Source organism: Pan troglodytes, chromosome 1, assembly GCF_028858775.2.
Source record: "Pan troglodytes isolate AG18354 chromosome 1, NHGRI_mPanTro3-v2.0_pri, whole genome shotgun sequence".
Lineage (NCBI taxonomy): Eukaryota > Metazoa > Chordata > Mammalia > Primates > Hominidae > Pan > Pan troglodytes.
The window spans coordinates 179,489,494-179,511,969 of NC_072398.2; the positions used below are offsets into that span (position 1 = coordinate 179,489,494).

At 39.8% G+C, this 22,476-nt stretch overlaps 2 protein-coding genes across 34 annotated transcripts in view; one reads left to right on the forward strand and one right to left on the reverse strand.

The window, feature by feature from the left end:
• OSBPL9 (oxysterol binding protein like 9) overlaps positions 1–9,346 on the reverse strand; it is a 275,611-nt gene extending 266,265 nt beyond the window's left edge. For 14 of the 16 annotated variants that reach the window (XM_063795794.1, XM_063795728.1, XM_063795526.1 and 11 more), the window contains exon 1: positions 9,100–9,346. The gene's annotated coding sequence lies outside the window, so the exon portion shown is untranslated. Of the gene's footprint in view, positions 1–8,689; positions 8,923–9,099 lie in introns of those variants that run through there. The other 2 variants (XM_063795567.1, XM_063796076.1) reach the window with 2 other exon arrangements.
• Positions 8,128–22,476, forward strand: part of EPS15 (epidermal growth factor receptor pathway substrate 15) — a 167,753-nt gene continuing 153,404 nt past the window's right edge. For 7 of the 18 annotated variants that reach the window (XM_009457667.5, XM_009457675.5, XM_009457698.5 and 4 more), the window contains exon 1: positions 8,142–8,363. In XM_009457667.5, coding sequence (XP_009455942.1) covers positions 8,331–8,363 — 33 coding nt within the window. In that variant the 5' untranslated portion in view covers positions 8,142–8,330. Of the gene's footprint in view, positions 8,364–8,433; positions 8,728–18,790; positions 18,874–22,476 lie in introns of those variants that run through there. The other 11 variants (XM_024345727.3, XM_054666857.2, XM_054666860.2 and 8 more) reach the window with 8 other exon arrangements.

Genomic DNA, 22,476 nt, shown 5'->3' on the forward strand with positions numbered 1-22,476 from the left:
GCAGTCTCTATAAAAAATAAAAACATTATCTAGGTATGGGGACATGTGTCTGTAGTCCCAGCTGCTCAGGAGGCTGAGGTGGGTAACTGCCTGAGCCCAGTAGTTTGAGTCTACAGTGAGCTATGATTGCACCACTGCACTCCATCCTGGGCGACAGGGTGAGTCCCTGTATCTAAAAAAATTTTTTTAAAAAGATAACCCAATTCTTAATAATCATCATCATCATCATCATCATCATCATCATCACCACCATCATCATCGGATAGTCCCCATTTGCTGAGCACTTACTCCCCATGTCTCAGATACTATGCAAAGTGCTTTATAATCATTGTCTATTTAATTCTTTTACTCATTCTGTATGGTAGTCTGCATGAAACTGAGGGTCAAAGAGTTTTAATAATTTGACCATGGTGTTGTAGCTTATAAGTGGAGGACCTTGATTCAATGTCAAATTTGATTCCAAAGTCCATCATCTTAACCATTGTCCTGATGTTAGGGGTCCTAGTGTATAATTCTTACTTTTAAAAGGGTAAATAGGCCAGGCGCGATGGCTCATGCCTGTAATCCCAGCACTTTAGGAGGCCTAGGTGGGCAGATCACGAGGTCAGGAGATTAGGAGTATCCTAGCCAACTTGGTGAAACCCCGTCTCTACTAAAATTACAAAAAATTAGCCAGGTGTGGTGGCGCTTGCCTCTAATCCCAGCTACTCAGGAGGCTGAGGCATGAGAATCGCTTGAACCTGGGAGGCAGAGGTTGCAGTGAGCCGAGATTGCGCCACTGCACTCCAGCCTGGTGACAGAGCGAGACTCCATCTCAAAAAATAAAAATAAAAGTTAAAAAAAAAAAAGGTAAAATAGATTCCTGATTGGGCGCTTAAAAATTCCAGGCCACTAGATTTAAAAATGCCATCAATGGAAAACAGTAAGAATCTCCTTTGCTTCCAGTGGTGATTGTGAATCTCTTGAGCTAGTTTTGGGACTCTTTTGAGCTACTTTCCCCAATGACATAAACGAACATTACCACCACCTGCTAAGTGACAGATACTGAACTAGGCTCTCTCACACCAGTTGCATCATTTAACTTTCCCCGAAATCCTCAGAAGTAAGAATATCCTCATTTTACAAAAAAGAGAATCTCCAGAGAGAAACATTTCTCTCAGCCTCTTGTAGTCCAGCCATGAGTCCTTCTGGGTATTTTCTAACACCCCTTCCACCCTTCTCTGCTAGTTTCTTTCTCTGTCATCTCGCTCCATGCTCCATTTAACCAGACATCTCGCTCTTCTGGGCTTTGCTGACACATACTTTACCCACGGTAGGCCATATTCAGGTGCTTGATGAGAAGTCCCTGTAGGGTTTTAACCAGGAAAACAATAAGATCTGGTTTATGTTTTAAAAAGAACATTCAGGCAGAGTGCAGTCGTTCAGCCCTGTAATCCCAGCGTTTTGGGAGGCCAAGGCAGGTGGATTGCTTAAGCCCAAGAGTTTAAGACCAACCTGGGCAATGTGGCAAAACCCTGTCTCTACAAAAAATACAAAAATTAGCTGGGTGTGGTGGTGTGAACCTGTAGTCCCAGTTTCTCTGGAGGCTGAGGTAGGAGGATCAACTGAGCCTGGGAGATGGAGGCTGCTGTGAGCTGAAATTGGACCACTGCACTCCGGTCTAGGTGACAGAGCGAGATGCTGTCTCAAAAAGAACAAAAAAAAATCATTCAGGCTGAGGCAAGAGGATCGCTTAAGCCCAGGAGTTCAAAGCTACAGTGAGCCATGATCGTGCCACTGCACTGCAGCTGGGTGATGTAAATAAATAAAAATAGATCATTCAGTTTATGATATGGAGAATGAACCTAGGCAAAATCATGGAAGTGGGGATGTTGGTTAAGAAACTTTAGCAGTGGTCCAAGAGAAAGGCCATGGTAGTGGAGGTGGTGAAAAGTGGTCAGACCTGGAAATTAGGATCTTGGATATATATTGGAGATTGAGCCGACAGAACTTTCTGGTAGATTGGACTTGGGCTATGAGAGAAAGCACAGAATCAAGGAAGAAAAGTGATGAAGGCCTGAACAAGGCATCCTCTATTTGTGCTATAATGTGAGATGTCATGGGTTTAAACTGACACAACTGTGATTATGGCTTTGAAAATCTTTGACTGAAAGAGTTGTCTATTTGTTATTTTGTGTTTGTGGGGGAGATATATTAACTTTTCCCAATGACATAAACCAACATTATCAGCACCTGCTAAGTGACAGATACTGAACCAGGCTCTCTCACACTAGTTACATAATTTAACTTTCCCCCAAACCTTTAGAAGTAAGAATATCCTCATTTTACAAAAAGGGAAACTAGACTTAGTTTATGATTTGATGAAGGTCAGGCAGCCAGTCAAATGGGGCTGAGCTGGGATTTGAAATCAAATTTGACTCTGAAGCCCATGCTCTTGTTATTGCGCTGATTCGGAATCAGGATTCCTCAAACTTTTTTCCTCATCACTTGAAGTCTTCTGTTGACACTCATGTGCCCTACTTTAGAGCCCAAGTCTGGCAAACAGGACAGCTTTGTTCTGTCTGCAGCCCATCCTCTGACTTGCCTTGTGATTTAGGGCAAGCTTCTTAATTTGATGGTGTCTCAGCATTCACACATGGTAAGTAGGGCTAGTAATTACCTATGGAGAAAATGCTTTGAAACCTGCAGATGAAAGAACCTGCAGCCAGGAGTGCAAGGTTTCTTTCCTATGGTGTTCCTTTTGGTTTCTTATGGCTTCCAGCACTCTTCATAAAGGACAGAGAGGAAAGGAAGGAAATAGGGCAAGGGCAAAACAGTGTTTGCTTTCTCACTAGAAGCCAATGGCCTTTGGGGACATAAATATAATAATCTCTCTTACTGTATAGTACTCAATAAATATTACTAATGGATTAAATACATTTTATGTAAAAAACAATTAAGTGGGCTTTGGAAGGCCACTGAAAACCTTTAAAAATATTTTCTATTTTTGTGTTCTGGTTACTTAAACCCTACCTGTTCTCCAGTAGGAAGAAAAAGGAGCTAATGCTTATCTAGTTTCTGCTGTGTCCCAGGTTTTCACATAAACCTTCATTTAATCATTGTAATAGCATGAGCAGGTAGGTATTATTATTACTTTTAGTTTACAGGAGAGGAAACTGTGGCTTGGTATAGTTCCTCACTTCTGCAAAGTCACCAAAGAACCTGCAGGACCAAAACTGGACCAACCTGGGCCTTCCCAGTCCTAAACTCAACTTCTTCTCAGGGTATCCCACTGCCCTGAAAAGTTAGCGATGATGACAATTTTGAACTGTTCTATCACACCCTGCGTGTGTATGGCATTTACAAATCTCTTACTGCTTGTTCTTTTCATAGCTCAATCCCTGGCACAGGGATGGTTATTTGCATAGCACAATTGTTGTTATTGTGCTGCCTCACATATTCTTTCTGCCCTGGGCAAACGCGAACAATGATGGACTATATTTATGAAACCAGCAGCTTAGAAGCATGAGCTTCAGATTACCATGAGAGTTGTAGTAAGATTTTAAAATACAGTTTAGCACCATCTATATGGAAAGCCCATCTCTCAATGTCTCATGCAAATAAACTGGCCCTTTGTGTATTCAGAGAGTTCCTCAGTATTTTTTTTTCATAGTTTCAATCACCTCACATTTCTCAACTTTCTAGATGCTGACATCACAGACACGCAGTGTTCATGAAACGTTGATATGACAACTGCCTCTAAAAGCTAGAAAATAAGAAAATAAAAGTAGTTTTGATTTCCTTTAAGGATGGGTTGGGGAGGGGGGTTGGAGTTAGAGTAGGATAGAAAGATGATTGGTGACAAAGCTGTTTATGATTTAAGGTCTTCTCTTTAGGCTCATCCTGGGTTTAGGGCTATCGTAAATCCAGAGCCTCATCTTCAGCTTCCCATGTTCAAGGGCAAAATTTTAACAAGTCTTCTTGGGTGGTGATTAATGTCTGCAGGACACCAGCAACACACCCCAGGAAAAAGCGCATTTGAGTCAGAAGACCCGTGTATAATTGTGTATAATTCCCAGCTTTGTCATTATGAATTTGGACAAATTCCTCTTCTGTTAAAAAAAAAAAGATTAAAAATAACCCTTGTAGAGCTGTTTTGAGGAATAAATGAAATAATGCACATTAAAGCAGCAATTTGCCTGGGTGCGGTGGCTCACACCTATAATCCCAGCACTTTGGGAGGCTGAGGCAGGAGGATGACTTGAGCCCAGGAGTTGAAGACCAGCCTAGGCAACATAGCAAGACACTGTCTCAAATAAAATAAATAAATAAATAAAACAAAAAAAAGAAAACAGCAATTGTTGGTTAGTATTCAGATTTAAGTCATTAGATACAACTTTGTTTACCTAGGGAACATCTACTTTTTCAATGACAGGGATATGTCAGTTGTTCAAAGCACCCTTATTCTTATTTATTTATTTATTTTTATTTGATTGATTTTAAAAAAATAGAGACGAGGTCTCACTATGTTGCCCAGGCTGGTCTTGAACTCCTGGGCTCATGCAATCCTCCTGCCTCGGCCTTCCAGAGTGCTAAAATTACAAATGTGAGCCACCTGGTCTGGTCTGGCAGCCCCATTCATGTAACTAATATATCTGTCAAACCAACTTAGTTGTTGGAGGGTTGCCTGAAGGGTAGAGAGTTAAATGGTGATCTTGAAGAATGGTATCTTATAGCTACTACTTATTGAACATCTATTCCAGGCCAGTCTCTCTGATAGGCCATTATACATGAGCTCTAATCCTTAAACCATCCATACAAAGTAGATATTATTATCTTCAATGTAATCATGAGGAAAATGAGGCTTAGTGACCCAGAGACATTAAGTTGTCCTAGAAAAAACAGATAAATTCTTCTTGTCTGCTCCATGCAGCTCATTCTTGTTATAATGAATTAGATTATAACATATATTTGATTGGCTACATTTTTCCTCTCCGAAAATAGATTTGGGATATGACCCAGTGCTCTGACAAGATCTGGGCCACACATTTGCAAATTGTCATTGGTTTGTCATTAAAACAAACAAACAAAAAACACCTCTCTCAGAAGTTCTAGGCCTCTTTTGGGAATTTGGCCCATTATTCTCTTCCCTATAGACATGCTCCCATCTCCCATTACATGTCATTAATTTAAACCAGAACCTACGAATGAAGAAAGAAGCCACTACAAATTACTAGTGGTCTGGAAGGGGACGTGGGGCAATTCCCATATAAAGATTTTAAGCAAGTCTTCCCTTGCTAGGGCATCTGATTCTTTTTATTTTTTGTTAACCAAGACCCAAGCCTGCTGTCAATGGCTCTTACTTATAGAAGCTATTTATAAAATAAATTTATAAAATATTTGTTCCTTGATTTTCTTATGGGGATAAAGTGAAGATCCAAATAACAATTATATATGAGATTGTATTCAGTTCAATTCAACAAACTTTTATAATGTACTTACTGAACATTAGAAGTTGTGCTTCTAAACATTTGGCCGGGCACGGTGGCTCACGCCTGTAATCCCAGCACTTTGGGAAGCTGAGGCAGGCAGATCACTTGAGGTCAGGAGTTTGAGACCAGCCTGGCCAACACGGTGAAACCCTGTCTCTACTAGAAAAAAAAAAAAATTAGCTGGTGTGGTGGCGGGTGCCTGTAATCCTAGCTACTCAGGAGGCTGAGGCACAAGAATCGCTTGAACCCAGGAGGCGGAGGTTGCAGTGAGCCGAGATTGCACCGTTGCACTCCAGCCTGGGTGACAGAGTGAGACCTTGTCTCAAAAAAATAAAAATAAAATAAAAACATTTATAAACGGTGAAAAGCAATACTGTATACATACAAGGTGTTATTTATTTATTAGAGATGGGGTCTCTCTATGTTGCTCAGGCTGAATTCGTGCTCTGTGCAACTGCCTCAGTCTCCTGTGTAGCTGGGACTATAGGCATGTGCCACCACGCCTGGCTAAGGTGTGCTTTTGACTTAATATAAATCATATAAAAGTTAAAACAGTAATAATTCCTTAGTTTTCCTATATGAGAAACTGAAGCTCAGAGAGGTTAAATGGTTTGCCTGCGGTCACACTCTGATTCTTAATATTCTCTTTGCTACTCTGCACTGCCTTTCCGGAAACTACATGGCAGGGTTTCCACCTTATTCATCTGAGAGGAATATCTTACATCTCATATGGTTTGGAGGAGTCCCCTTGAATAGCAAGTGAAATTATACTCCCCAAAGCGATTTGCTCCATGATTTTCAGATTTCATAATTTGTGTAGCTACAAGTTTAGGCACTTTTGTATATGTCATCTCATTCATCCTCACAACAACCCTAAGGGCATACAACTAGTGAATGGGAGAGCCAGGAATGGAACCTGGATATTCCTAATGTCCGAGTCCTATTTATTTCACTATACTATGCTGCTTTGTCTATCAGTTGTATAACCCTGGGCAAATCACTTAGCCTCTGTGACCCTGCATTACCTCATTTGTAAAGTGAGTATGACAATTACTTCCTTTTAGAGTTGTGAAGCTCAAATGTGCTAATATAAAGTAGAAAACACCGGTAGAAACACCGGTTGTGGTTATGGCTGATAAGTGTACCAAAGTGAAGTAATGTAAAACAGTATCTCTTATTCTCTCTTCAGTTAAAGAGATTAGCAGCAAAAAAGAAGCCAAGGAAGATGCTCTTGAATAAGTGGTTACTCACCAGACCTATATGGCTTGCTCTTGTTAGCTGGCCTTTGCCAGAAGGAGTCTGAGTAGAATTAGGAGTTCCTTGGGAAATTTCTGGAATGGTTTGCTTGTGGAGGCAATAGTCTAAAAACTTAGGTGGGGCTAACTCCATCCTGGGTCTTGTTCAGTTGTCCCTCCTACCACGGGGACTGCTATGATAATGGTAATGGGTGTAGGCCTGATAGAGTTGTGGTTTGTTGTAATGGGAAGCCATCGTGACTAAGAAATTAAGACCAATTCGGGCAAATACATTTATTGAGGCCTCTGTGGTAGGCTAAACTATGAGGGAGATAAAGCAGTGAGTCAGCCCCTTGTCCTCAAGGATTTTACATTGCAGTGAGGTGGAGACAAACCCTCAACTAACGCTTACAGATAAGGCAGAGTATAAAAACGGTCACATCAGAACAACTTAGAGGTGGGGTGTGGAGTTCCTAGAAGGCTTCTTGAAGTAGGTGGTATATACTCTGAGACTTTGAAGATGAATTTCAAGTAACTGGGTATTCCAACTGAAGGTTGGCAGCATCAGAAGGTGTAGGATGTGTTATGTTTAATATAGGCAGGAACGAAGGCCTTAACTGAGCATGCACTGTAATGCTAGGGTCTGACGATATAGAAATATATTGAAAACAGTTCTTGCCATTGAGGAGCTCTTAATCTAGAGGGATGGATAGGTGTAAACTGTCATTAGGGTGATGACTTCACAAGGTAGAGAAGAAAGGTTATAAAGGAGAGTGTGTAACTCTGACATGAGGAGGAGAAAAAGATACTTTGCAAAGGAGGTGAAACTTGAATTATGTCCTGAGAAAGAAGGAGGAGTTTGCTAAGTGGATGATGGGAGAAGCTAGGAGTGCTACAGGCACCAGCGTTCCCTTGTTAAACAATCTAAGTGTGACAGGCACCAGGCAAATACATTTTTGCTTCCCCTTTCCAAATGGATTTTGGCTGTGGGAGGGAATGACTTAATGTCTTTTCCAATATACTAGCAGATGGTTAAATAAAGTTTTTACAGTTAGACTTGGATTCTAATTCAGCTATATAATTAGCTGTATGACCTTAGTAAGACACTTATTTGTGTTTCAGTTCCTTCATTCATACAATTCAAAAAATAAGAGTCTAGTACAGAGCCTGGCATATATAAAGTGCCATTATTATTTTCTATCATTATCTCATTTAGTCTTTGTAAGTAACTGGGCCTCTAGTTACAATTTCCCCCATTTTTCAGAAGCAGGAGCTCAGCGTAGGTAGGTGGCCTGTCTGAAGTTCACAGGTCAATCTGCAGTCGCCTCCGCAGCCCGTCCGCTTTAATTTTATGTCCGCGCCGGGTTTTCCAAGGCGGCCCCGGGGGCAGGCTCTGGTCCGGTGGCCGAGACTCCGGCGCCAGGGTTTGGGCGGCGCCGCGGCCGGCTCCGGCGGGCGGGGCCAGGCGGGGCGGGGCGGGCGTGAAGAGGGAAGTTGTGGAAGTTAGGGGAGACGCCCGCCCGCCCGCCCCGGCCTCGCCTGCGGCCGCTCCCTCCGCCTCCTCCCCGCCCCGAGCCCCAGTCAGCCCGTCCTTCCTTCCCCTCCCTTGCATGATGGAAACACCATGGCTGCGGCGGCCCAGCTCTCTCTGACACAGGTAACGCCACACGCCCGTCCGCCGGGCTTGGCCGGCCGGTGCCCCCTCCCCCACCGCCCTCAGCTTCGCCGACCCAGGCAGCTTCTTGGCTTGTGGGCCGGGCGGCCGGTGTGTGTGAGGGAAAGCGGGTGCGACTGCGGGAGGGCGCCCTCCGGAGCCGGAGCCCCCCTGCGGCCGCCGCGACCTCGCCCAGGGTCGTCGGGCGCCTCCTGCCCCGCCCCGCGCCGCGCGGCCCCCGCCGCCCTCCGCGCCGCTGCCGAGTGGACTGTGACCCGGCCGCGCTCTGCCGGTGCCGGGCCGGCTCGCGCGGGGCAGCTTTCACCTACCCAGGAAGTTTCCTCCAACAGGGCCGCACGCATCCCAGGTGAGCTCCTGTTGAGCTCGCGCGGGCCGGCCGCACCCCCGGGCCGCACGAGGCTCGCCCGCTAGGCTGGCTGCGCGCCGCCCCCAGTAGGAGTTGCCTTCCAGAGCCGGACGCGCAGGCCCCCCAAGCCAGTCTTTCCTCTCCAGACCTGCCTTTCTCCCAGGGTCCGACGGAAGCCCTCCCTTCCCAGGGTTTAATGTAGTTAGCCTCGCCTCCAAAGAAGTCTCATCCTACTCAACTACCCACTCTGCCGGCCCCTTCCTCCGTTCAGCCTCTCCCCCTCCTGATAGGTTTCCTTCTGGGTCAGACCCCCAATGCAGCCTTTTCCCACCCACGTCTGCTTCCACTTCAACTTCCCCTCGGGGGGCTCACGCCTGATCGCTGTCCAGGTGGATCCTTTTAACGGGTGTGGTGGCTCCGCCAGTCTTGCTGCCAGGAACGGCCTCCCGGGGAGCACTTTTCTTGGGGGGAATCCTCAGCAAAACCTGTTCTCGAGCTTCCCTCTTGCCTCGTTGCTTCCTGTCAAAGTCCAGTCCTTGTGCTTCTCAGAAAACCTCTAAACATCACTCACACTGGGAACCTGGTCCCTCCCTCTCTGTAAAGAAGCCAATTACAATGTAAACATGGTGTCCGGGATGATAAGGTGACAGACACCTGCCAGTTCCTTCCTGCTCCTGTGACCCAAACTCTCCCCCGCGTCTCCTCAGACGGTTCTCTCCAGAGCTGGTGGCGCGTGCTTCCCGATTGGGGCCCATCCCGTCTTCCTTGCCTGCATTGTGGTATCTCACTGCCATCTTGTACTCCTTGGCCTAGATTCGTCGGTGCTTCTAAGGCTTTAGCGCTGGGATAGGGCAAACATTTCGGCAGTGGAGTTTTCTGTGTTTAAAATCAAGAGGCTTTGGGGTGCTTTGCCTAGCACTGTAGGATAGAGAGAAAAAAATGTTTTCTCAGAAACCAGGAGTCACGTACATGCTTCGTGTAAAATAACTAACCCGTGTTTGCAGGAATTCTAAGTGTCATAAGGGGAGTCTATTTCCCAGTTTTTTTTGATGGTGGTGGTGGTTGTCCTGTTCTGACAAGCAGATAACAGTGGGGAAGAACCCTTTAACATGGAATGTGGTGGTTTAGTCTTGGTTATGTATGTTTGGAAGGGTCCTCCCAAAACTCAAATTTGAACAACGACAGCACTGACTTTTAGGTATTCACTTTCTGTGAGTCTAGTTAGTGACTTGCATTAAACAAGATCCCTGTTGGCAGGCTGTTGTTTTCTGGCTCTGTTGGCCGATTCTGGCAGGAGTTTTCCCTTGAAGATTTTGTGCTCTTAAAGACTTCCGTAAAATTGCTTCTCAGTTGTGTGCATACTTTATTCTCTCCCTGGGTAATACCATGTTTTTAGCTTCTATTTACATCATTCATCTCTGGAGAATTGCTTCAAGCTCTGTCAGTTTTATAGCCATTTAAAAAATTTACATATGTTCTTGGGTTATATATTTAGGTATTAATGTGTACACAGTAAGTACGGAATCAGTAGTAGCTATTATCCTTCAGTGCCTCACATATGAGAGAATATACATTGGTGGTTAATTTTTATTGATAATTCAAGTAAGTAAATTCAGAATATTCTGATTTTAAAACATGAAGAGGCAATAAGAGGGATTACGAAGGCACAGGAAAAAATAACATTTCCAGTTGCTAGTATACCCTAATGTGCCTCCTTGTTACTTCAAAACTTTGCAGATTTGTGGTTTTTAAATTTAATTTAATTTTTTTATAACTGCCTGAGCCCAATACACTAAGATAACAATGCAGCCTGGTTTCACATTCATTACTGACCCGTTTGTCATCCTCTGTTCCCCCCACCCTGCCCACTCTCCCAGCACACACATTTAGACATAGGCATACTCAAGTGAGAGCTCATTCAGGGCAGGGACATCTTTTAATCCATCTTTCTCCCATGGTACCTATCTGGAAGAAAGTAATTAATAACTGTTGTAGGACTGACTGAAAGCTCTAAAGGGTTCTATAACAGTTATGGAGATTAAACATGCTCAAGTTAATTTCTGCTTCTGTTCATATCTTGATGATTTTCATTCAGCAAATATTTTTATAGTACCTATTATGTACTAGACATTGTACTGGGATTATCGTGTTTATAATTTCTTGCCTTTACCAATTAAGCAAAACTGAGTTTGGGGAAAAAATGTGAAAAATGTTTTAGCTTATGCCTTCCTTCCTTTTTCCAAGCTTGCCAACCAACCCTTCAACTCCCCAGCCACCAAAATAAATTATCTAAATTATTATAGTCTAGCTTCTAGAGATGATAGAATGCTAGAGTACCAAAATGTTAGTTCCAGTTCTGCTTTGGCCACAGCTAACTGTATGGGTTTGGGTTAAATATCCAGGCCTCAGTTTTCTTAACTTTAAAAGAGACTCAACAAATATTTGCTGAGCATTCAGTATGTGCTAGGAATTACTCTAGGTACTGAGGATATATATACTCATGAACAAAAATAGTTAACAATTCTTTGACCTTGGAGACAAAACCTGGAACTTATTTCTGCTAGAGGAGTTTGAATTAGCTGATCTAAGGACCTTTCCAACTTTTAAGATCCTGTTTTATAGACAGTGTTCTATAATTTATAGACCTAGTGGACTTTCTCTGGGTTCTTTAGTGCTTTACAGCCTTAAATGTTTTCTAATTCAGTTGTCTTTACTAGGTGTTCTGTTTACTTCTTGTCAATGAGAAGTAAAACCTGAGGGAGAAAGATCTTGATTTTTGCTTCTGTTGGTAGATTAGAAAAAAAGCATGTAATACTTAAAAAAAAAAAAAAAGTTTCCAATAGTCAGTTTTACTCCCTAACGCCCATATCCCTAATAATAATAATACTGTTAACTTCCCTTTGGGAATTACTATATGCCAGGAATTTTACTACACTTAGAATCTAACGATATGTTTTACAAATTAGAGAAGCTAGTAAGTAAGCTAGTAAGTGGTGAATCTACGATTTGAACCAAGGTCTGTAGGACGTCAAAAGCTATTTTACTGTTCTTCTCTATGTACTAGTTGCTTGGCATATCCAACGCTCCCTTACATTTTTTGTTCTTTTTTTTCGGCATATGCCATTGTCTTAAGTAGTAAGCCTCTTGATGATATAAGCCATGGTTTTTGCCTCTGAATCTCTAGTGCCTTTGATAATATCTTGGATGATACAATTGTGTGTTCAAAGGTAGTGCTATTGATGATAAAGGTTTTATTTTACTGAGATAGGATTTGAATATTTAAAGTAGTCTTTTAGCAATTCAGCTTTATACTGGTTTTCTTGCTTTAGTTTAGCAAGAATTTTTTTTTTTTTTTTTTTTTTTGAGACAGGATCACACTCTGTCACCCATGTTGGAGTACAGTGGCATGATCAGGCTCACTGCATCCTCAACCTTGTGGGCTCAAGGGATCCTCCCATTTCAGCCTCCTGAGTAGCTGGGACTACAAGCGTGCATCGCCATGCCCAGCTAATTTTTAAAATTTTTTTGTAGAGACAGGGACTCACTCACTATGTTGTCAGATTCTTTTTTTTTTTTTTGAAAGTAATAAAAAAGCCCTTAAGTAGGGACTTAATTTTAAAAATCCTAGTATATAAATGGTATAACAACAGTTCTAATGCTTTTTTTGTTAAATTACAAGAGTGATATAACTGTATTACAGAAAACTTGGAAATTAGAGGAAAACATCTCCCATAATTTCACAGTTTGTAGTGTTTATTTTCAGTTTCATTTTTTAAACAAGTACGCAGTACAAGTGCTAATAAACATATCATCTTAGTAGTCTGGTTTAACAATTATGACAGTAAATACAGGTTAGTATTTACATTCTGACAACATGTTCTCAGAAGCAGAAAAGTGATATTGTTCTCAACATGACAGATATTTGAGTTCCTACAATGGGAAAGGCACATTAATGATGTTTTTCTTTATTGCCTATAATTATGGTTCGATATACTCAGGAAATCTCTTGGGAGAGATATCTAACCCTTCTCAAAGATGGCTTGAAATGTTCAGCACTTGGGAGAGGTTGTCATAGTTAAAATTAATTAGGAACAAGTTCATCCAATAGCAAGTCTCTCAGGAATAATCCAATGCATTCCTTTGTTTTCACTCTATTTGGAGACAGAATGCTAGTAACAGACTAACGTGTAATAGAAAAAGATTGAGTATCATTAGCAACGAATCATAGTTCAGAATCTCTGCAATCTCTGATAGTGTGATTTTAAAGGCCCAATCTAAGGTATTTTACTTGTTCTTTAGGGAATTACAAAAAGCACTTTATATACTTGTTTGTGAGTTTGGGGCTTAATAAAATTGGGAGCAGAAAAGATAACTATTGGGTACTGGGCTTAATACCTATGACACAAGTCCACTGATGTAATAAACCTTCACATGTACCCTTGAACCTAAAATAAAAGTTAAAAAAAAAAATCAGTATTCTGGAAACCAAAACCAAGTAAAACCTGAGAGAGATCTGGTTAGTTGGAGAACTGGTAGAAATAATAAACGAAAAGTTACTCCAGGCAGAGTTCATTAGGCAAACTCATATGCTGGAGTTTCATTTTTAAAGCAGTTGAATCAACAAGGTATGCCTTCATTAAAAATTATATTAGGTGTTTTTAATAATCTGAGGAATCTTGTAAATTGAATGCTGTATTACAGTAAAGTGAACTTTTTTTATTTAGACAAATGATCTAACCCAGTTAAGCATGCGTAGAAGAAAGCCTGGAAGAAAAAAAACACTAAAATTTTATAATAGCATGGTTGTAGTTTTTATCTACCTTGTTTTCAACAGTGAGAATGTATTCCTTCTGTAATCAACTGATTTAGCTTTTCTCTACGGCATTTTAGAAAATTTATTCATTTAAATTGAATACACAATAACTACGTGTAAAGTAAAGCTTTGTGTTCTAAGATTGTGTCTACACTTAGTTTTCATCCTAAACATTTAGAGAAATTGATTAGAGGAATGATAATAATTATATTAATTGATTTGGACAATTCAGTTAGAGGACTAATTTATAATTTTTTGTGCTGCTTTATAACTTAACAAAGCGTAACCTATGAACTAAGCTATTATTATCATCATTTCAAATTGGAGGATACTGAGGCTCAGAATTTGGGACTTAGGTTTTATAGTTAGTAAATTAAAAAGCCAATATAAATTCATGTTTAAAAAAATTCATACAATGCTAGTGAAGTCTTCTTTCTGCTTTAGGCCCTCATTTGCTTTCCCAGAGGCAGCCATTCTTGCCAGTTTCTTGTGTGAATTTCCAGTAATAGTCTGTGTATATGCGAATAAATATATGTATACTGTATATGTATATTCTTTTGTGTAAGCTGTTTATTGTTTCACAGTTTGTTGTTATATTATTTTTAGCTTAACTGATTTAGGAGATTGCTCTATATCATCACATATAGATCTCCCTTATTGTTTTCAAAACCTCAGGGTATTTCTATATGTGAACTTACTGTTATTTATTTTAATGGCCACCTAATGCTGGACATTTATTTTGTTTTCAATCTTTTGTTACAACTAGGCTGCAGTGGATACTCTTTTACATGTTTTTGTGCACATGTGTGAGCATATGGATTAATTTCTAGTAGGTGTAATTTTTGGGCCAGAGGATACTTTTAATCTGCATAGATACTGCTAATTTGGGGTAGGCATAGTGGCTCAGGCCTATAATTCCAGTGCTTTGGGAGGCTGAGGCGGAAGGATTGATTGAAGCCAAGAGTTCAAGGCCTGGGTAACATAGTGAAATCCATCTGGGACAAAAAAAAATTTTTTTTTTAATTAGCTGGGCATGGTGGTGTGCGCCCGTAGTCCTAGCAGGCTACAGGTGAGCTATGATTAGCAGGTTACAGTGAGCTATAATTGCACCACTGCACTCCAGCCTAGGTGACAGAGCTAAGACCCTGTCTCCAAAAAAAAAAAAAAAAAAAAAAAAAAAAAAATTGCTCATTTACATTCAGAAACACTGTAGCAGCACACATGTTTGAGAGTGTCATTTCCTCCACAGCTTGATGAACATGTATATTATTGTCAGTCCAGTAATCAGAAAGATTTCAAACAATTTCATTGTTTTAGTTTGTTATTTCTTTATGGGTAAGGCTGAACTTATTTTTTTTTTCTTTGAAACCATTTGTATTTCTTTTTTTATAAACTGCTTTAGTCTTTTACCTGTTCTCTTGATGGGCTGTTTGTCTTCTTTCTCACTGATTTGTAAGAACTCTTCTTATATTTAGGAAATTTGCCCTTCTTTGCAAAATTCTTTGCAAAATTTTTTTCTCTGAATTTTTTTTTTTTTGGCATTTTTTGATTATGTAGAAATATTTGTTTTATATGTTTAATTTGTCAGTCTTTTCTCTTAGAGCTTCTGCAAAATCTAGATTTTTAAACTTCAGGAGCAGAGGCAGACTAATATAACTGCAAGAGCACACCTGTTCTGCCCCTGAGTAGTTCTGTGATCTTGGGCAAATTACTTAACCTCTTAAGTGCACTCATTTGCATATTAGAAATAAACTACTGAGACTTCTTGGGTATTATTGAGACCTCTTAAGCATGTTGTGATTACAAAATGAACTGGTGACTTATTTTCTTTAGCTACTCCTGTAGTTTCCCAATTTGTTAAAAGCTGGCCTTGTACCCTGCCTCATATACTCTGCTTTCCTATCACATAAATGTGAACTTCTGAATATTTTGTGCAAAAGTAGGATAGAAATGAGGTAGAAGAAACTCATTTTTGTGATATAAATAAGGCTTTCAAATGAATCAGAAGTGCAATTAAAAAATAAAAGTTGGGCTCTTTTTAAAACTTGTTTTTATGTGGTAAAAATATACAAAGAAAAGTAAGCCTCACTTCCTCCCTCCTTTAAACTGGGGATTATTACAATGGGAATATAACAGTACCAGGAGTTTTTCATCTGAAATAATCAAACTGCTTATTCCTTACTAAATCTGCAATAAGAATACAAATTTGACCAAGAATGCTAGGATAAGAACATATTTTTTGGAGGAAGACGTTTATATTACAGTACTTTATAGTTTTTTAGATCATGGTTTCTCAGCCTTGGCACTTTGAGATTTTGGGCTGGAGAATTTCTTGTTGTGGGAGGCTGTTCTGTGCATTGTAGGGTGTTTTGCAGCATCCTTATCCATTAGACATAACACCTTCACCAGTTGCAGCAATCAGAAATATCTCCAGACACTGACAAATATTTCCTAGAGGATTAAATTGCCTCTGGTTTAGAATCACTGGTTTATTTATTTATTTTTATTTTAAAGTTTTAGTACTTTTGAGAGAGAGTCTCGCTCTGTCGTCCAGGCTGGAGTGCAGTGGTGTGATCTTGGCTCACTGCAACCTCCACCCCTGGGTTCAAGCAATTCTTGTGCCTCAGCCTCCCGAGTAGCTGGGATTACAGGCGTGCATCACCACGCCTGGCTAATATTTTTTGTATTTTTAGTACAGATGGATTTCACCATGTTTTCCAGGCTGGTCTCTATCTCCCGACCTCAAGTGATCCTCCTGCCTTGGCCTCCCAAAGTATTGAGATTATAGCGTGAGCCACTGCGCCCGGCCAAATCACTGGTTTAGATATATACTTATTTATTTATTATTATTTTTTGAGGCGGAGGTCTGGCTCTGTCGCTCAGGCTGGAGTGCAGTGGTGTGATCTCGGCTCACTGTAACCTCTGCCTCCCGAGTTCAAATGATTCTCCTGCCTCAGCCTCCCAAGTAGCTGGGATTATAGGCGCCCACCGCCACACCTGGCTAATTTTTGTGTTTTTAGTAGAGACGGGGTTTCACCATGTTGGCCAGGCTGGTCTCGAACTCCTGACCTCAGGTGATCCTCCCTCCTCAGCCTCCCAAATTGCTTGGGATTACAGGCGTGAGCCATCGTGCCTGGCCTAGATACATACTTTCTGTGGTCCATTAGGACATATAAGATATACTTTCTAGGGGTGAGGACAGAGGAAAGAGTTTATCTTCATATTTTTATTCTTAAGCCTGCCATGAGCCATGATTGACTCCTTGTGCATAAATATTGAGCTTAAAAAACTTAAATGAGAAGGCAACCTGAAATTGTGAACTTAATTTTATGTGTGATTTCTCTGCCTTTTTTAGTGTGATCTCCTCCCTCTCCCGGCTCCACTGTAGTTTGGAAACTTAGTGTGGTCTTCTTTTAGTTGTGGAACAGTTCTATCTAGTGGGCTAAGTATCAATACAGAGATCCTGGAAGGAAAACATTCTTATGCCACTGTTGAGAAGGAAGAGGACTGATGCTTCTAGAACACCTAATAAATACTAAATACTTTTAGATGATCTACATACATTATTTCACTTAATCTTCATAGCCTTTCTACAAGTAGGCATTAATCTTCTGTATTACTTGCTCACGGTTGTATTTTAAGTGGGAGAGTTGAGACTTGAACCCAGGCACATCTGTTCTCCAAGTACATTTGCTATGCTGCTTCCTATAGTCATTGATGATATTTCAGTCAAATTTTGGGATAAAAATGAACATTCATGTGATCTTACATTCCTCTATTGTTATGTAAAAGAAATTATCCAGTGGTGTGTGTGTGCGTGTGTTTGTGTGTATTGGGGGGGAGGTAAATAGTGGGATAATAACAATAATACTTACTGAGCACACTTACGTGTCATGTGCTATTTTCAATAATCTTTACAACCTGATGAACCTTTCAGTATTCTTTACAACTTGGTAATCCTTATATCCCTGTTTTACAAAAACAAAACAAAACAAAAAACTGGGACACAGAGGTGAAGTAATTTGTTCAAGGTCAAACTGCTGCTAAGTGGTAGAGCCAGAATTGTAACCCAGTAGTCTAAGCAACTCGGATATTGATTGAATGAGTCTGCATGTTTAAGGGCAAAATGGCTCTGACAGAGCTTATTGTGGTACCATTCGTTGGTTATAGCTGAACATATGTTGTAGGCTACTACATCTTCCTATGTGAAAATCAACTTATCATTGCATACACCACATCTCTAGAAAGTGATTGTTGCACGAAGTTATAGTGGAGAGTTTTTGTAGACATAGTAGAAGGTAGTTTTTCATTTTGCAACCTCCAGATTTATTGCTCATGAAAATCTAAGCTTGTCTAGGTTAGTGTACATCATACCAATATTTACTTTTAAGCTAATATTCTCTCAGACATGGTTATTTGGACTTGGAGTTTCTACAGTATTGTATTGCTAAAGATAAAATGTATCAGATACTCCCTATAAAACAGACTTTTATTGAATAAAACCTGGAACCATTAGCTGTAATGATTTCTGATCCTCAGACGAACATTTTTGAGAACTAGCATAAAATAATGAGAGAGATCTTGGGCTCTGAAGTTAGAATGTCTTAGGTAAATTGATAGATTTTAGTTATATGAGCCATTAATTTTTATGAAATGTTGCACTTAGTTAGAATTTTGATGGATCATTTATACTAAGGATTATTGATAACTTCATTCCATCTTTTGTTCTGTAGGTACAACATAGATATAGCATTATGCATATATAAAAAATATGAAATTATATGCATTAAAGGTGCTTCCAGTATTGATGGTTGATCCTCTGTTTCAGAAAACATTTACTAGATGCCTCCTGTGTGTCACTACTCTAGTAAGCCTTGGACATACAGAATAAGACCATGACATTTGCTCTGAAGTAGCTTTTGGTTTTTTAGGGAGATAAACACTGACTTTCTTGTGTGACAAGTACTGTGATAAAGGATGATAGAAGTAAGGCAAGGGGGTGCCATGAGAGAATACTGTGATTATGATGAAACTTTTGGTGGTAATGTAGTTTTTAATTATTTAATGGTTTTATAGGATCCAGGGTTGTTACTGTAGAGGATATTTAAACTGTACTTGAAAGGATAACATAAATCTATAGGAACATTTGATTCAAGTTAAATTGTATTTTGGTGCATAGAGTCCATATTGTGGGATATAACATCAGTTTTCTTATGAGATTCCTTGTTTTATCTTTTCTTTGTAATAAAGGAAGAATTTTTAACTTTGACCATAGAGCATAGGAAGGGGACTCAAGGATAGACTTCAAAAGATCTGTGATCTACTCCAAAACAGTAGGTAAAATATTTTGTATATATATTTTAATAGAGTGTCAAGATTCTCATCCCAGGGACACTGAGAGAAGTTTTACGTAGTGGGAAGAACACTGGTTATAGTACAAGACAAACCTGGATTGAATTGTAGCTCTGCCATTTGTGACATCTCTGAGTGATCATGGCAAATTACTTAAACTCTTTCATTTGCTTATGTATGATGTATACACATTGTTGAGATATAGGAGACATTTGATAAATAGAATTGCTTGTATTATTATTAATACTTACCTGCAGAATTTATATGTATTTGTTTAAATGTTCTTTCTTTCTTTCTTTCTTTCTTTCTTTTTGTGACAGAGTCTTGCTCTGTTGCCAGGCTGGAGTGCAATGGTGCGATCTCAGCTCACTGCAACCTCCACCTCTCGGGTTCAAGCGATTCTCCTGCCTCAGCCTCCTGAGTAGCTGGGACTACAGGTGTGCACCACCATGCCCAGCCAATTTTTGTATTTTGTATTTTTAGTAGAGAGGGGTTTCACCATGTTGGCCAGGATGGTCTCGATCTTCTGACCTCGTGATCCGCCTGCCTTGGCCTCCCAAAGTGCTGGAAATACAGGCGTGAGCCACCGCGTCGGGCCTAAATGTTTTTTCATTTCCAGTATTCTTCACTCACTAAAGAAAACTTGGAACACGCATGTCGAAAAGTAGAAGATAGATCACCATCCACACCATTCTTTAAATTTTAGTCTTTTACATTGTTTCTTTTTTTTCCAAATGTAGTTATTATCTCTCTTTCATACACACACACACATATATATGTGTGTATATATATGTATGTAACATTTTTTATTCTGTTCTCCTTTTTTTTTTTTCTGAGATGGAGTCTTCCTCTGTCACCCAGACTGGAGTACAGTGACGTGATCTCAGCCCACTGCAACTTCCATCTCCCAGGTTCAAGCAGTTCTCCTGCCTCAGTATCCCAAGTAGCTGGGATTACAGGCATGTGCCACCATACCTGCCCAATTTTTGTATTTTTGGTAGAGATGGGATTTCACCATGTTGGCCAGGCTAGTCTTGAACTCCTGACCTTGTGAGCTACCCACCTCAGCCTCTCAAAGTGCTGGGATTACAGGTGTGAGCCACTGCACCTGGCCTATTCTGTTTTCTTTAAGTGTTTTCCTATGTGGTCTGCTTAGCATCTTTTTAATGTCTTTGGAGCATATTAATTGATTGTGTGCTTTATAGTTTAAGCCCTAATATGTACAGATATTTTATATATGTCCACTATAATTTATGCTGTTGCAAATAACCTTTGCTCTACCATTTGATAAATTTTTTTCTGTAGAGTTATATGTGGTACTTATTATATTATTGAATTATTTTTCTATGTATACATTTGAGTTTTGAAATCAAATGAGTGAATTTTTAGTTTATATTTTAAGATCTTGAATGGTAAAGCAGACGGCAGCAAGGGTTAACTCAAGCAATAATCTGAAAAATGCTATTCTGAAGGGATTAAACCGAGCATATTTAATTTGGTTGCAAGGGCCATTTATAGTTTGTCAGAGTTCACTTAGCATAGGAAATTGGCATTAAAAGTTGTGAGCTTGAAGAAGATTGAAATATTTCAGTTTGTATGTACAGTTTTCACCCTTCTCTGCAGTCTGTATTGCTTTCATTCTTAGTTTGTTCTCTACATTCTTAGTTTGTTCTCTACATTCTGTTCTGTTCTGTTTTTTTTTTTTTTTTTTTTCTGGCACACTTTTATGCGGCACCTTGTAAGATCTGGGGGTGGATTCTGGACCATCTGGCACTTCAGAATAGCTCAAAACCTTAACTCTCTTGACTCTACTTTGAGCCATACTTGCTTGAAATGTCCTGGTTTGTCTCTCTGCTTGGCACGTTTTCTGCTTTATACCCTCAGAGCTTTTTATGACTAATTTCTTCCTTAGGACAGGAATTTTAAGAGTACCAGTATTCATAAGTTAAAGTGGACAAGACTTATTTCACTGTAAAATTCACCAAAAAAACCCTCATAAACTTTGCAATCTGTTTTTAAATGTATAATTGACATGAGCACTTATGTCTCTTTGATAAATATTTAAAATATTCAAAAATGGAATTTTTTAAGGTACTGCTTATAGTTTTTCTTGGATTATGAGGCCAGTTAGAGAGGAAAGTGTAATTCTGCAAATTGTAAATCTACTGAGTTGATTTCTAGTCCTAGCTTTAAAATACTTCGTATGTCCAAATTAATAATAAGTTAAAAAGATATACCTGCATTTAAAAATATGAGCCATCTACCAATTCCAAAAAGCTGTGGAGGTAGTTAATGTATAAAATATTTAAACATTGTTGGCTGGGCACGGTGGCTGACGCCTGTAATCCCAGCACTTTCGGAGGCTGAGGTGGGAGGATCACCTGAGGTCAGGAGTTTGAGACCAGCCTGGCCAAAGTGGTGAAACTCCGCCTCTGCTAAAAATACAAAAATCAGCCGGGTGTGGTGGCAGGCACCTGTAATTCTAGCTACTCGGGAGGCCAAGGCAGGAGAATTGCTTGAACCTAGGAGGCAGAGGTTGTAGTGAGCCAAGATTGCGCCATTGTAATCCAGCCTGGGTGACAGAGCAAGACTCCATCTCAAAACAAGCCAACAAATAAATAAATAAATAAATAAATTGTAGTGAGCCAAGATTGCACCATTGCACTCCAGCCTGGATGACAGAGTGAGACTCCATCTCAAAAAATAAATAAATAAATAAATAAAAATAAAATATTTAAACATTGTTTACTTTTATTAAGAGACTTTTTTTGTAGCTTTATGCTCCATTGTTCTTTTCTAAAATTTTTATTTTTTACTTTTTTAACAGTTTGAGATGTAATTCACATACCATACAACTTACCCTATAAAGTGTACAATTCAGTGGTTTTTAGTCTCTTTACAGATACGTGCAAACATCAATTTTAGAACAATTTTATCACCTCAGAAAGAAACTTGTACCCCTCAGCTATCACCCTCCCATATTGCATGCTTCCCCCAGCCTAAGCAACTATTAATCTACTTTCTGTCTCTATAGAGTTTGTTATTCTGGACTTTGTATGAATGGAATAATATAATACATATACTCATATGACTGCCTTCTCTCACTTTTTGTGGTTTATCTATGTTGCAGCAAGTATCAGTAATTCATTCCTTTTTTTGGTTGAAAAATATTCCATCGTATGGTTATACCACATTTTGTTTTTCCATTTGTTCATTGGTGGATATTTGGGTGGTTTCCACCTTTTGGCTGTTATGAATAATGCTTTTATAAGCATTCATATACAAGGTTTTGTGTAAATATATGTTTTCACTTCTCCTGGGCACATATCTGGTCATGTGGAAATTCTGTGTTTAATCATTTGAAGAGCTGCAGATTTTTTTTTTTTTTTTTTTTTTTTTTTGAGACACAGTCTCACTCTTTCACCCAGGCTGGAGTGCAGTGGCGCAATCATGGCTCACTGCAACCTCTGCCTCCTCGGTTAAGCGATTCTCCTGCCTCACCCTCCCGAGTAGCTGGGACTACAGGTATATACCACCACACCCGGCTAATTTTTGTATTTTTAGTAGAGACAGGGTTTTACCAT